A 15139-nucleotide genomic window follows, 5' to 3' on the forward strand; every position below is an offset into this window, starting at 1 on the left:
TTCATTTTTGCTGGACCCCCATATACACATGTACACACCCCAATCGATGCTGCTGCTGGTGGCCTGTTCATTGTTGGACCCTAAAGTTGAAACCCCAAAATAACCAATGTATCAAACAACTTCAAATAGGCTTTAAGCTTTACATATTTGTTCTGCTTTGTCCAGTTCTACAGTATCATGACCAAATTTCTTCAAAATGCTTGACTTTTTTTCTCCCTCGCGCATTGAATGCAGATTACGTCTTGAATTTGAAACAAGTATCCCAGTGCCAAAGGTCGAACGCAGGCATTGTCAATTGTATGAACAAAGTGTTGTGTCAGCGAAAGTAGAAAATAATCTCTTCTATTATATTTTCGATTGGGCATTCATGGCTTGCTTAGTCCAAAATAGTTTTGTGTGAGCTCGTATGCTACGAGTACTTCGAATTTCTGAGAGCTGTCCGAACTCAGCCGTAGCTCATTGTTTCCATATCAAAACAATTAGCTGAAAGCTGCATAGTGCTGCAGACCTGGATGTTTATGGTAGTGAGATCAGCAGTGCTACCAATGCACTCATACCACAGATTGTTGTTTTCTGCTCGGCAATAAACAACATGGAATGTGAAAGAAATGCCTGCTAATAGAGCTGCATGGCATGAGCACAAACATATGAAATGGATGTTGATATATATCAAAAGGAGGCGGTTGAACAGAAGACTGTTGGAGAATAATCTCAAAAAGAGTTGACATGTGATTGTGGGGTTACAAAGGTGAGGGCAAAATGTAATGTATGATCATGTGCTGGGAGCCTGAGTTTGGCTAACCAGTGCCTCATTTAGATTTACTTAATAGAGAAAGCAGAAATAATGCATACTCGCTTATGTTCCAAATGTTTGCACTTAAAAAGAACAAAAAAAAACCCCAAAACAAACTTTAGTTTTTTTGGCTTTATGTAGCAGAAGTAGTGAATTTAATTAGTGAATCTTTTAGCTGCACTGAGAGTGAGCATGATGGATGCAACTTTAAAGTAGAAGTAAAGCATAGAGTTTAAAATCACAGCGCTGTTAATGAAATCATGCAGTTTGCACCTTACGATCACTTAAAGAATTAAAACAGGTTTTTTTTCTGGCTTTGTTGTTGTTTGAGCCGGCCCTCTCTTTGCTTTGTGTGGTTTCTCACCCTCTCTTGCGTTATCACTCTGTATCTGTCTCTTTTGCTCAGAGCTGGATGTCTTGGATGGAAAACAAATAAAGAGGAAATAGCTGCAGGATGAAAACATGGCCGCACCCCTTATGGCACCCCCAGGACCTGACAGCTTTAAGAAATTCACCCCTGAGTCGCTCACTAATATCGAGAAGCGCATCAATGAGGAGAAGAACAAGAAACCACCCAAGCCCAGATCGGACAGTAGTCACCGCGACACATCTGACGAGAATGAACCCAAGCCCAACAGTGACTTGGAGGCTGGGAAGAGCCTGCCATTCATCTACGGCGATGTTCCTAGAGGCATGGCGGCCACGCCGCTGGAGGATTTGGATCCTTACTATCTGAACAAGAAAGTAAGTCGTCGTCATCTGTTGAACAAACACAATGTTTTGGTAGTTAAGAAAGAAGCTAAAACGTGTTTATTGTTTCACATATCACTCAGCTGTTGTGCAGGACTGTTGTTTTCTCTTTAACTGCCCACACGTTGAACACCCCACAGAGTACAAATGGGTCATTTATAAGCAAATTCTGAATTCAACACTGTTCCAGCAAATAATTATCTTCAAGAATTGAAAGTAGAGGTAAAGATTTCACAATCGTGTCTGACCTTGAGCCATTGAGAAGCTTTTTAGAATTTTTCTTGTCATAAATATCACGACTTGGGGAGAAAAAAAAAACAACCTTCATGCATTATAAGGTTGCACAGCAAGATTCTGAACAGCCTGTGACTTTATTTATTTATATTTTTTATGATTACGATTTATGAAATCAAAGCGCAGCTGAAGGAAGAAACACATGGCTCTGCTCCTGCAACACCACAGGGTTACGGTGGAAAGCAGTTCCTGGGCAGTGATTTGTTGATTGATTGTATGTTGTAATGTATGGTATAGTTGATGTCACACATGGAGGGGAGCATGAATGTACCTTTGTGTTTTTAGTCTCTCTGTGCAGTCGCTGACTGGCTTCTTTTATGACAAAACACTGTCATTTGACAAGTCGGGAGTAATAATTGACTGTAATGGTGTGACGGTGGACAATCTTATTAACTTGGGCAAATATGTTGCCATTGCAGTGGTTAGAGGTTCCCAAAGCAGAAATGCCTGAAATGTACCGTTTTTGAAACATTTTTATTCGACTGTTCAACGAGCCGTACAAAACCTTTGTGGTTAATGTAAGGCCAAGACAAGATCCGAGTCAGACAGGGCCATCAGTGACTCATGTTAATCAGCCTCGCAACAATTTAATTCACAGACATTCTGGCAGCCATTTTTAAAATCATCAATCAACCTCTGAAGAAATTGCTGTTGTAGATCAGTAAAACCAATTTTAGAGTAATTTTAGTTATACTGACAATTTACTGTTTGTTAGTTTAGTAGTTAGTTTTTTGTTGGAACTGACTGAATACCGAATGAATGTGTCTAATTCACATACATCCTTGTTAACAATTTTATACTATGATTATAATATGTATTATATGAAGCAAGACTGGTATTTTATGAATTTACCTTGAAATAAATCTTGTATATACCCTGCAGTCCTCTGAGGTGCCACTAGGGGTACTAATAACTACTTCACAGAAACACTGCATTACAGTATAAATAAGTGGCTCTTTGACAATTGGTAATGTGATATTTCGTTGTACTTTGGACTAGGGGAGATAGTCACCCACAGAAAGGGGCATCTGAAATGTCAAGTGTTTTTTTATGTATAAAATAGAAAGCTTCAACTCTGTAATAAAAAAAAAAGAGAGAAAGATAGAAGGATGAGCGAGGGCAGGAGAAGACAGGAAGTGAAGAGTAAAGGGCAGGAGTGTGTGCCGTACCTTCAGCTGTGTATAGGTGCGGAGGAGCCAGTCTCCAGTGTGGTCACTGTGATAATGTGTAACAGAATCTGTGGCCTCTGCAGAAGCAAGAAGTCCAGTAAGCAAGACCGGCAATCTCAGCAAGCAGCACTCACTCGTTGGGCGGATGGAACTATCAAGTGCATGTGCCTTTTGTGATCTATTGATCCACAGCCCCAGTTCAGCGGTGGCCACAGGAAAGCTTCCATTGTCTTCTTATCGTCCTTTCCAACTTTACTTATGGCCCAACGCCTGCTTCCCCTACCTCTCCTGGCTTTAGCGAATAAAGGACATTTTGCTGTATTGTGACCTCTTTTGGGCTTGAATATGTTAGAAGGCTCAAAGTTTGAAAACTTGAGCCATGCCATAGCAAACACTGCAATCACAATGATGTTGAATGTTCTGCAAAAGTCATGCTAAAATTGAGCTTAAAGGTAGACCATATGGAAAGTTCAGGATGTTTGAGTACTACTCAACAGTGACTTTATGTGTAAATCATAAAAATAGTATTTCCTATAACTCACAAATGAGAGAATGACTGACTTCTTTCAGGACAAAACTCACAACCACATAACAGAAATATGTAGCTTCAAGATTCTAACGAGTGAGATTCCCTTCTTCATTTATAGTATACATACATCTGAACATTGATTTTTGCAGCTCACTACTTTTTTTTTTATCTCTTTCGAAATTAGATGAATACTGACTTGCACTGCTTTGAATGTTGTAGTATGAGTTGAATAATTTCCAAAATCTTCTGGCTTGCTAAAATAATCCAGCTGTGTCACTCATTTCTGAAAATGTAAACAGACTAACTTAGTTTTAAATTATTATTAAAAACAATTTTGGGTCCCATTCTCCATTGGTTATCATAAGAAGAAATGGCGGGATATAAGATGGTTAGCCTTTAAGAGAGATACAGGTATTATCTTAACTACTTCTCATCCACTTGCTCCGTTTATGTTTTACTATCTTATCAGTACAGATTATTGTTGCCGTTCATTTAGATTAATCAAGATCAAACTCCATCACAGATGCCTGTGTAGTCCCTCAGCTGTTCCATACTTCATACTAATCTATCATTTGTGTGGGTGGTTTTTCCTAATCCAGTAATGTATTTGTCCTTTACCACACCTGAGGAAGTGCTTCTAAGGAGATTCACAGTTAGCGTCCACTCCTCCTCTTCTCTCTGTGGCCTCACCTTTCCAGCCTGCTTGTCTCCTCTACTCGACCGACCGTCATCCAATCGCTCACCATTACACTGTATGTCAGTGTGTGTGTGTGTGTGTGTGTGTGTGTGTGTGTGTGTGTGTGTGTGTGTGTGTGTGTGTGTGTGTGTGTGTGTGTGTGTGTGTGTTACCGTCAGCTGCAGGAAACCTGATCACAGCACTCATGCATAAAAGAGAGGAAGAGGGGCAGTGGTGAGGAAGAGAAATGCAGCGTTGCAGTTCTTGTTTTCCCCTGTGATGGGGAGAGGACTGCCTGGGCTTTTCAAATGTCTGATGTGATTAGACAACGTTAAAGCTGCTGTAGTCGTACGGGAACAGCAGGAATGGAAGCATGGAGGCCACACTCACGTTATCAGGCCCAACATGTACAGGCATGCGTGTGAGTTGGATTAATCAGATTCCAATATAATACTTTATACTCTAACTAAATTTGTGATTCCACTCAAACTGGCAAAAAGGAAATGAAGGATTCACAAGCAAATCCTTTGCTCTCCTGAATGTGGAATCTTTTTTACATTATCCTTACAGCAGGGTGTCGTTCACCAGTTGTTTCGACACACAAGTGGAGGTCACGGCTAAAACAGCCATGGCTTCTGAAGCACAGCATGTAGCTCTGTACACAGAAAATACTCTTGTCTCTGTCTCTCCGTCTGTGTGTGTGTGTATGTCTCTGTTCATTGTGCTAGCTTTTCCTCTCTCCTCCACTGCCTCCGCTTTGGCGTTCTTCCTTTCAGGGTGTAGTAAATTAGAACGGGGGCCAGGCTTTAGTGCTCTGTCTGAGTCCTCAGTCTCTGATGACACAGCATCCTCTGGTACTGGAAGGAAGGGGTGGCGTGCGTGCGCACTCGCATGTGTGCGTGAGTGCGTGCGTGTGTGTGGGTGCGTGTGTTCTGCTGTATTTGAGGGATCTAAAACCCCAAAAGGACACTACTCTCATTGGGTCTGAACCACATTGTGTGGCCTATAGTGTTGGATTGAATAACATTTTGCATATTTCTCAGGGTAAAGATGTGGGTTTTGGTCTAAGGTGGCAAGTGCATGAAGGGTCTGAGTTAAGCAGTTAGTTATGATGGTTAATGTTGAGGTAAAGGACCTAGCGACTGGATTATGTGAAAGAGTGGGCCTTGTGTGTGTGTGTGCCTGTGTGGATGCAGGGTATCTATTACTGTTGTTTGGGAATAACTTGCTTAAAATAAGTCACATAACAGGGACTTGTCAGCATTGAAGGGACAAAAGATTAGGGTAAGGTTAAAGTTAGGCACGTAGTAATTATCGTCGAGTTATTGCAATGTGTTTAGCGATATCAAAGTAATGTATACACAGTTTTTGTGTGAAGCTATCCAGCTTGATATTAAGAAGGAAGTTGGTTTAAAGAGTTGAAGGTAGCGCTTTTTACAACATAAGAAAGTAGAATGAAACGTTTTTTTACTCTGACATAATTACTTGGTAAATAGGTTTGCAGTCGCATGTATTGAATTGTGACACCCGTAAGTTTAACAAAATGTAAAAGTAGCATGACGTCGAAGCTGTGTGTGAGATTTGTGATGTTTTGCACAAAACGTCTGCATTTAATGACAAACAACACTGAAGATATGTTTTTGCCTCTTTGTAATCCTTAGTCCATGTTGTCCATGTTGTGGCATATATGTTTGCTATATCTACTACTTCCATTAACTAAAGCACCGCTCACCTGACGGCTTAGAAAAATGTAGGTTATTCGATATGCGGTGATGTAAAGCACGGGGAAAAAAGCGAATTGACAAAGGAGAATGTGAAAACTGCATTTGGTGTTCTTTATTGATTCATGTTTCTTACATAAATGATGTGGGCGAATGTGGCTCAGTTGTTCGTAGCAAGTTGTCCTCCAATCGCATAGTTGGTGGTTTGATCCCCCGTTTCACCACGGCCAAGTGAAAGTGTCCTTGGAAAGCGACACAGAACATGTTGCTGCAATGGAGGATGGGCACCTTGAATGGCAGCCGTCACCTTTGTAGTGCCTGTGTATGTGACTCCCGGTAAAGAGTTCTGAGACTGCTGAAGCACTAAAATGCAAAATGCAATTGTAGTAAATGTATCATTTACTCACAGGTTTACTGATGATTACAAATTCTTTAAATCATTTCATCGACTCACTCTTCACCATAACTACAACCTACAACCGGGCAACGTACTAATTGGAAAATCTAAATATACAGTCTGTGTTGTGAAGTCGTTAGCTGGTTTGTGTCTGAAGGAGTCCTTGGTGGCTCAGAGAAGTACAACACATCATCCCCATGATTTATTTACTTTATTATTTCCCTGCTTAGATCTTAGCTCTCTTTCTTCTGCTGCTCTCTTCTACACATCGCTTTCTCAGTTTCTCCCACTGCTGCATACCTACTGTTCCTACTCATCCTCCTCCCTCCTCTGTCCATCCCAGGTTTGGCTCTTTCCTCTCTGCAGCTCTTTGGCTTTCTGTTCTGCATCACTTGCTCTCTATCCCCTCATTTCTCTCTCTCGCTCTCTCTCTCTCTCTCTCTCTCTCTCTCTCTCTCTCTCTCTCTCTCTCTCGCTCTCTCTCTGTCTCTCTCTGTCTCTCTCTCTCTCTCTCTCTCTCCCTCAGTCCTTGCAGCTGCATTCTGTCTCCAGATTCTTGCATATGTGCCTTTTTCTTCAATGCCTTGTGGACATTTAGGAACATTTCTGCAGCATTTGCTGCAAACATTGGTTATATGAAAGCCACTCTGCTGACTGTATGGATATGTATTTAGCAATGTAATTATGACGTTAGGCCAATATAATATATGCATGGAGTATACCTTAATGCACTGTACTAGAAGGAGTGCGACTTTGAATTTGGTGACTCATACATTGATGTTTGTTGTTTTGGGTTTTTTTCGACTAGGAAACCTTGTTTGACTAAAGCTAATCTATGGAACATGTGTTTTGAAAAGACGTAGTACATTTTCAGTTTACCAAGAATCTCATCAATCTAGTGGGTTATATGTTTGAAAATGTGCTCCCACTGGAGAACTTTGTGAGGAGCCATTTGATGGATGCAGCATAAAGTCTGCGAGCCTAATTTGAATTATTTGCTGTTAAAAATAATACATTCATATTTTTCCACTTTTTTTGTTCACATCTGGATGTTTTAAATGCTAGAGGTCCGACTTTGTCTTAACTGCACTAAGTGCGTGTTGTCAGTACCATTTTGCACATGCAGTTCACTGTCACTTCTTTCTCTTCTATTTTTCTTCCTATAGAATATACCTTGAAACCCCCCCCCCCCCCCCCCTACTAATCAATAATGAATTCCAGTCAGCAATCTGCTGTTATGACTCATCTGACCACATACACTCAACATTCTCTTCATCAGGTAAACTCTAATGTTATCCTGTTTAATGTACAGTGCTGGCCTGTCATTATATTGAGAAGTGTTTCTGATATTGTGGCCACCCCATTAACATACATGAGATATGCACAACGTTAGGAACACCTCTCAAGTATAATGCAATCAACCACTAAAAGCTACAGTTAAAAAAATGTAATGAGGTGAAACCTCTCAGGTAAATCCCCCAAAAACCAACAATATAACCTTGAGAAAGGCACATATTGTATCACAGTGGATTGGACATGTGGCACAGATCTTCATTCATTCATTGCAGATGTCAAAAGACTTTGTTTTCAATGTTGGTCCACAGCAACTAACTGAGTGTGACTTGGTCTTCACAATCTCGAAATGAGTTTCTCACTCCTTAAAGGCAAAAGCCACGGCCATGACGAGGTCTCCCTTCTTTGCTCTCCACCACGAACTCATCCATGTTATGTAATACAACCAAGTTTTCATTTTGGCACATATTTATTTTTGATCTGTCTGCTACATTTTTATTGTTTTGATCCAAAGAGTTTGATTGTGGTTTTGCAGTTTCATATAAATTATGTTGCGAAAGCAGGCTTTGAGAATGAAGCGTCCATTGAGGAAAATCTTTCATTTAGCATTTCCAGTTTCAGTGATTTATTGATTATTGATTAATGTGGCAGATGATCAATTAAGGGAATTGCCTGACATTTGGATCTCTTGTTGTAATTATGCCAAGTTGCCAAGGATGCAACAGCAGCACATTTTTCAGACGTCAAGTCAACACAGTTTGTTTAGTAACAGTTTGTTTATGAAAATCTGAATTCTTTTGTCTGGTATGTTGAAGTCAAACTCTGTGATAAAGAGGCAAAAAATAAATAAGTAAACACATTTTCTGGGAGAAGTTCCCTGCTTTAACTGCAAAACCACAGGGCTTATCTGTGGCAATATACTTTCCAATGATTAGCCGTTGGAACACGGTTATGCATGCAGGGCATAAGTAAACTGCTAATGAGATGTTACTCTCTTTACAACCTTGCCCTCCATCTCCGTGCTCTTTTTGCCTGGTCAGCAAAACACTTCATATGACCTTTGAGGGCGCTTTACCTGGGCGACATAAAAGCAGTTTCCATGACTCCCTGTTTTTGTTGTGCTCATTATAAAAAAAAAAAAAAACAGGTGACAGGAAATATTAGTAAAGGATATTCTACTTGGCATAGATGCTTTATATGCACAGGAGGAAAATGATGCAGGGAAGAAGGAAACCCTTCTGATGTGGAGAATACATCTTGACTCTCCTCGGGCCCTGGATGTTATTTTTACTTGCATTAGATTTCAGGGCACCACTCGTCTCTGGACAGTTTGGGTCACTTCCTCATTTCGTGCCAATGTTTCCTGTGGTGTGAACCATGAACGTGTGTGTGTGTGTGTGTGTGTGTGTGTGTGTGCGTGTGTGTGTGTGTGTGTGTGTGTGTGTGTGTGTGTGTGTGTGTGTGTGTGTGTGTGTGTGTGTGTGTGTGTGTTACGTAGCTGATGTTGTTGCTGGTGTTGCATACATATTAAAGAATAAATGCGTTACTTCGAAATGTATTTGCTCCACCAGTAAGACATTATTTCAGTGGCCATCCTTTATTGGTGCTTGAATGTAAACCCAAAAGTTTGTATTATTATTATTTTTTGAACAGTGCACAAAAGCCATCAACAACTTGTTGAATAAATTGCAGCCATTGGAAGTTCACTGACAACATCATAAATGGGATTTCATGTCTCAAATGTATTATGATTATGTTTTTGAAGTGAGACGTGATGTTTCTGTCCACAGTGGTGGTTTAGTACAGATTTTATCAGGCCTTCTGCAAACATTAAAAACTGACAGCGGCTTCATAGATGCACAGTAAATTTGTTTGAAAAAAACCCCCAAAAAACAACAAAACTAAATGAAAAAGTCTTTGCAATGTCATAACTCAGTGTAGGATTCTCATTCAAACCACACATTGTCCATAGACATCACATAAAACCCAACATACACTGGTTCATCAATAAAAGGTGATTTTATCTGTCATTTTGCAGTAATCACATATAAACTAAAAAAGTTCAAGCCTTTTTTTAATTATAAAGGACTGGATGAAGTAAAAAGACAATAAACTAATAAACTAGGATTGTATAAGACTTGGCACATTTAGTTTTATCCATAAAAAAATCCAAAATGTATAAAAGTGTCACTTTTATTCATTTATTCTCAATGTAATTCAAACTATTTGAGATTCAATATTTCTTTTATTGTGATATTTTGAGATCTAAGCAATGCAAATAAAAAGCTAATCTATGAGCAGAAAGAGGAAAAACAGATACAGTATGAAGAAACAATTATTCAATCTATTGATTTTAGTTCAAAACTACAATACAGATTAAGCCTTAAATGTGACTAAAAGTAAACGAAGTGAAAAGTATCAGTGATGTATAAAATGAACACGATGCAGACTTTTGCACATCAGGGATGTTTGCACAGTCACATGCACTCCCACAGAAAAGTGTACGCAGTTTTTTGAGATGCATTTTATTTGTCAGAACATCTGGAACACAAACGTCGACAAACCACACACAGGTATGCACAAACAAACATGCACTGCTGCTTCACCCCCCCCCCCCCCCCCCCCCCCCCCCGGCCCAGCTCCACTTGGCCCAGTGCTGTTTATGGGTGGGGAGTGGTTGTTGAGAGCCGAGAGTCAGCAGAAATGCCTCTGATCGATGACAACATTTGCGGTTCCCTTCCAGTAAGAGCTTTAAACTTGGGAAGAAGAGAGTCATTTGGCCACAGAGAGGGGAGCGCTTCCCATGCGCTTGTCTGCTGCTTCAGGAGGCAGCTCACCGTTTTTGTCACCGTGGAAACGGAGCCAGGAGCTCAGTCTGCTGCAGCCAGGATGGAGGTGTACCCCCGCTTCCTGGGTGACTGCTCACACTGGCAGTGATGTCAGCAGACTACAACAGTGTGCCGTCTCCGGCCCTTGCTGCCATTGACTGTGGCTCGAGACATTTTATACAGTTCCCCTTTCTCTGGCTTCTTAGACAAAGCTCTGTGAAGCTTGCTGCTTGTAGTGTAACAGTTTCTAAATGGGTAAAGCGATAACGCAGGGAGCAGTCTTATCAAAATGGATTTCACTATCATCTGTATTGTGGCAGTCAGCCCTGCAGCTGGAGGGAAAACCAATGCAGTAGTTTAGCCATAATTCAGAGGTGAGCTCAGTCAGCACTTCCTTTTTTCTTTAAAAAGAAAAACGAGACAATAACAACATTGCATCAATGTATTTAGAGCACACACTGAGTGATATGTGCCTGACGGTTAATTCTTCAATCTGTCTAACCATCTTGCGATCTCTCTCTCTCTCCCTCCCTCTCTCTCTCTCTCTCCACAGACATTTATAGTCATAAACAAAGGGAAAACACTCTTCCGCTTCAGTGCCACACCCTCCTTGTACATCTTAAGTCCTTTTAATCTACTTAGGCGAATAGCTATTAAGATTTTGATACATTCATATCCTTTCAAGTGATGTGTTTTCTGTGTTTTGCTGTAAAAGATGCAGCGTGTTATTTTCCTCGCTGCTTCTGGCATTCATCAGTGGTTTTCACAGTGTAGGTGACTCTCCCCAACACAAGCTGCCTCTTTGTTGACATTAAAACATATTATTGTTGGGATCCATTGGAAGAATAAAAGATTCCAAATATCTGCTAAATCTTTATATATTGTCAGCAATTGCAGTAGCTGTCATATTTATGGTTTTATAATAACTTTATTTTTTTCTGTATTACACTTACAATATATCCAGTTCTAAAAATGTATGTTTTGATTTAAAAAAAAATTATGAGTTGTACTTTCATTTAAAAAAACTTTTTTTTTTTTAAAGCATTTTTTTTCAAAAAAAAGGGGAAATTGACTGTCAGTTCTTCCTGCTGCTGGACAGGCTTTACACTTTGAAAACCACAAAAAATGAATCGTAACTGAACTTTGTCCAAAGTTTGTTTTTTGTTTTTTTTCTGTTGAAGTTTCATTCCATGTCTTGCGGTATTAAATTGATGCATTGGTGTGTTTGGTGGGGTGGGTCAGCCACGTTCCAACCTTTCCTTAACTTTCTCACGTTATTCAGCATGATCATCATGTGTACCATTTTGACCAACTGTATATTCATGACATTTAGTGACCCTCCAGAGTGGTCCAAACAAGTAGAGTAAGTATGCAGTCGCACTTCCTCTCACATATTGCATTCATATTTACCACACCTGAACTGCTCTTGCTCACATTATTCTTTTTCTTCTTTTCCTCAGGTATACCTTCACAGGTATCTACACATTTGAGTCACTCACAAAAATTATTGCCCGAGGTTTTGCTATCGATGACTTCACTTTTCTCAGAGACGCATGGAACTGGCTGGACTTCATGGTCATTTCAATGGCGTAAGTACAGAAATGTATTAATGCTTCGGGGAAAAAAATAAATAAATCATTTCATAAAGGAATCCATGAATTACAAAACGTAAAAGAGAACTGGAATTCAAATAAGGTGCGAAACCAAAAGAATTTCCACCATATCAATAAACTAACAAACATTTAATGTGGTTCAGTGAATACAAGCACAAGATTAAATAATAGGTTCGTCATTTATGAGAACCGATGAAACCAGGTTGAAGGAATTATGATAGTACTATTCCTCTGCAGATGCATTGGCTGTTTGAACACAAGCGTAACTTATGCCAGTATTACTGGCTACCAATGCAGCACAATAGCACGGTGCTCAAAACTATTAGTGAAACCAGTTCTTTTTACATTTATATATTATGAGCGCTAATTTAAGTGCTCACAGTTTTAATCGCTTTAATTGCATTGGTTCCCAATTCTTTCACAGAGGATTGTCCTATTTTAATAAGATGATAGTTACACCGTGACCCCGGCTGAAAGATCAGTGTGGCAGCTTTAAAAGGTAGCTCCCTCACAGCTCGCTAAGTAGCCTTAGCATCAAATCCATACTATGAGGGTGGACTTATCAAAATGTGGATGTGTCTTGAAGAGACTTTGTCAACTTTATTGTGAAGGGAACCATTGTGGTAAATAGGGTCTCAGATAGTTCATTAGATTTGGACACTGAATTGTGCACGTTCAGATTATTTGTTATATTTTGGATTTGGAAGTAAATTTAAAAGTTAAAGTTATAGATGTCAAATGAAAAACAGGTTTTTTGAATTTTTCCCCGGTATTCTACATAAAGAATAGCATGATGTCAAAATGCAGATCTATGTCTTGGCAAGTTATTTGGGTTTCAGGAAAGATGCTTGTTTAAATGTAGAAGAGTCATCAGCCTCTACAAATCCACCAAAAATACGGAAAAATGTATTCAACATTTTCTATGCTTTTGTTTTACTAATTCGACCCACTTGAGATCAAATTAAGCGACATGTGACCCCAAAGCGGAATTGAGTTGACTAAAATGACACCCCTGATGTAGAACTTGAAAGAAATGGCTGCAATATCTACGAATCTCTTCAATGCCTTTCAGTCCTAACAGGATACATCCTGCTCTCCTCAGCAGTGTGGACATCCAATATGCAGCTTTTAAAAATATCCTGTTTCAAACCCTTCAAACATACAGTGAACTCAGTATAGTCGTTACTTCCAAACCCCAAAACTCTTCCTCACACCCAGGTCATCCTCAACTGAAAAGCTTTGTCACTGACCACCATGACATGTTGTCTGCAGAGGTAAATTATCGATTTCTTTACCTTCCAATTGCAGGTTTGTAAAAACAAGTCAGTGGCTACGCTGTGTTGCGCAGAGCCATTAGGTTTATCTAATCTAATCTATTAGGATTTAGGAAAACCATTAGTTTCAAATATCTCCCAAAAATAAGATTAGTTCAGGGAATTATGTTTATTTTTGCTCAATTCTACAAACAAATGTCCTGCAGTAGTTTCAATCCACATCATATCATGTTAATATTGTTTTGTTTTTTTAATGTCAATAATGTAATTATCTATCATTCCTTCATCTTTCCGGAATGGATGCTGAGTAACTGTATCTGATCCACCTTGCAGGTATATAACAGAGTTTGTAAACCTAGGCAATGTGTCAGCTCTGCGTACGTTCAGGGTTCTGAGGGCTTTGAAAACAATTTCAGTTATTCCAGGTAAGACGGTCGAGGTGTGTGTGCTTGCGGGTTGGCGAGTCACTGGGTTGGTGTTAGGTGTGGTTTTGTTCCAATCCTTCTCCTCTCCTCTTGCTCCTCCTTCGTTCTCTCCCCGCTGGTTGGACAGGTCTTCTCTCTCTCTCACCATGGTGTCCCCCTCTTGGTCTTCGATGGTGGTGCTGGTGTCTTGCTCTTGCGCAGACATTCGTGCGTGTGTGTTGTTACTGTGTGTGTGTGCGTGCGTGTGTGTCGTGCGTCATGGAGTTCTGTTCTGTGTGTCATCCTACCTTGTTACAGATACATAACAGAGTTTGTGGACCTTGGGAATGTCTCGGCGCTGAGAACGTTCAGGGTTCTCCGAGCATTGAAAACTATTTCTGTCATTCCAGGTGAGACTCCCATTTAAACACTAAGGCTGAGATTACACGATTTGTTAGCGTTCTTCATTTATTTGTTCATTTATTTATGTTGGTTTTTTTATCAAAAGGATTGGTTCAGAATTCCTCTTGTTTTTGTTCTAATTTTGCTTCATGACAATCAAAAATGGTAGCAATACATTTTTGATAGGCTTAGCAGTCTACTGGCGGTCCTGTTTGTACATTAAAAGCACCCGTTATCACTTTGTGCCGTTTGATCCCTCATAAAGTAAATACAGGTGCATCTGAACAAATTTGATTCTTATTGAAGTGTTAATTGTTTTGACAGTTTTTCTTACAAATTCAAGTCTATATAACTGTGATTGGCATGGCCTCCAGATCAAATAAAAGCAATTGATATCATGAAATATGACAATAGAGGTCTGAGCAGCTAGTTTATGACTGGATATGAAGAACATCTGGCTCACAAACGTATAGATGATGATCCACTGTGGCAACCCTGGAATGGAGCAGCTGAAGGATACTGATCAACATCATTTGCACTAATGAAAGCATATAGACGCTTAACTGATTGTATCAACCAATATATTCATATCTGTAAATCTGTAAATCCATAGAACAATTTAAAGCAGAGTAATTCGATCGATCCCCAAGATTTCTGTAGTATAACTGTCCATTCACAGTCAAGATCCACCAGTGTGCCACATGCTTGTAACATGAGATTTTCAGTTCAGACAAAAATCACACAATAATATTATAGAACTGCCAGATATCTAAAAATAAAGTTGTCTTGGAAAATGGGCCAACACTCTCTTATTCCAAATATTGTGACAATTCTACAGTTAATCTAGTGCTAAGATGGTTAAATCATACAAAAAAATGAACATTTCCATCGTGTTCAAATGTTTATAGATGCATCTGTAAATGTCCATATTTCAGTGGTATCACAGGGAAAGAGTTAATATTCTTTTCAGTGAGTTTACAGTTGAATAAAGTAAAC

General features: G+C 39.6%; 1 protein-coding gene across 2 annotated transcripts in view; it reads left to right on the plus strand.

The window, feature by feature from the left end:
* Positions 1–1255: 1255 nt before the first annotated feature.
* scn8ab (sodium channel, voltage gated, type VIII, alpha subunit b) overlaps positions 1256–15139 on the plus strand; it is a gene marked incomplete at both ends in the record, with an annotated part of 42026 nt that continues 28142 nt past the window's right edge. For both annotated transcript variants that reach the window (XM_080495816.1, XM_080495817.1), the window contains 5 exons: positions 1256–1537; positions 11004–11134; positions 11733–11813; positions 11911–12039; positions 14060–14151. In XM_080495816.1, the coding sequence (XP_080351942.1) occupies positions 1256–1537; positions 11004–11134; positions 11733–11813; positions 11911–12039; positions 14060–14151 (715 nt within the window). The remainder of the gene's footprint in view (positions 1538–11003; positions 11135–11732; positions 11814–11910; positions 12040–14059; positions 14152–15139) is intronic.

Source organism: Blennius ocellaris (assembly GCF_963422515.1).
Source record: "Blennius ocellaris genome assembly, chromosome: 4".
Taxonomy (NCBI): Eukaryota; Metazoa; Chordata; class Actinopteri; order Blenniiformes; family Blenniidae; genus Blennius; species Blennius ocellaris.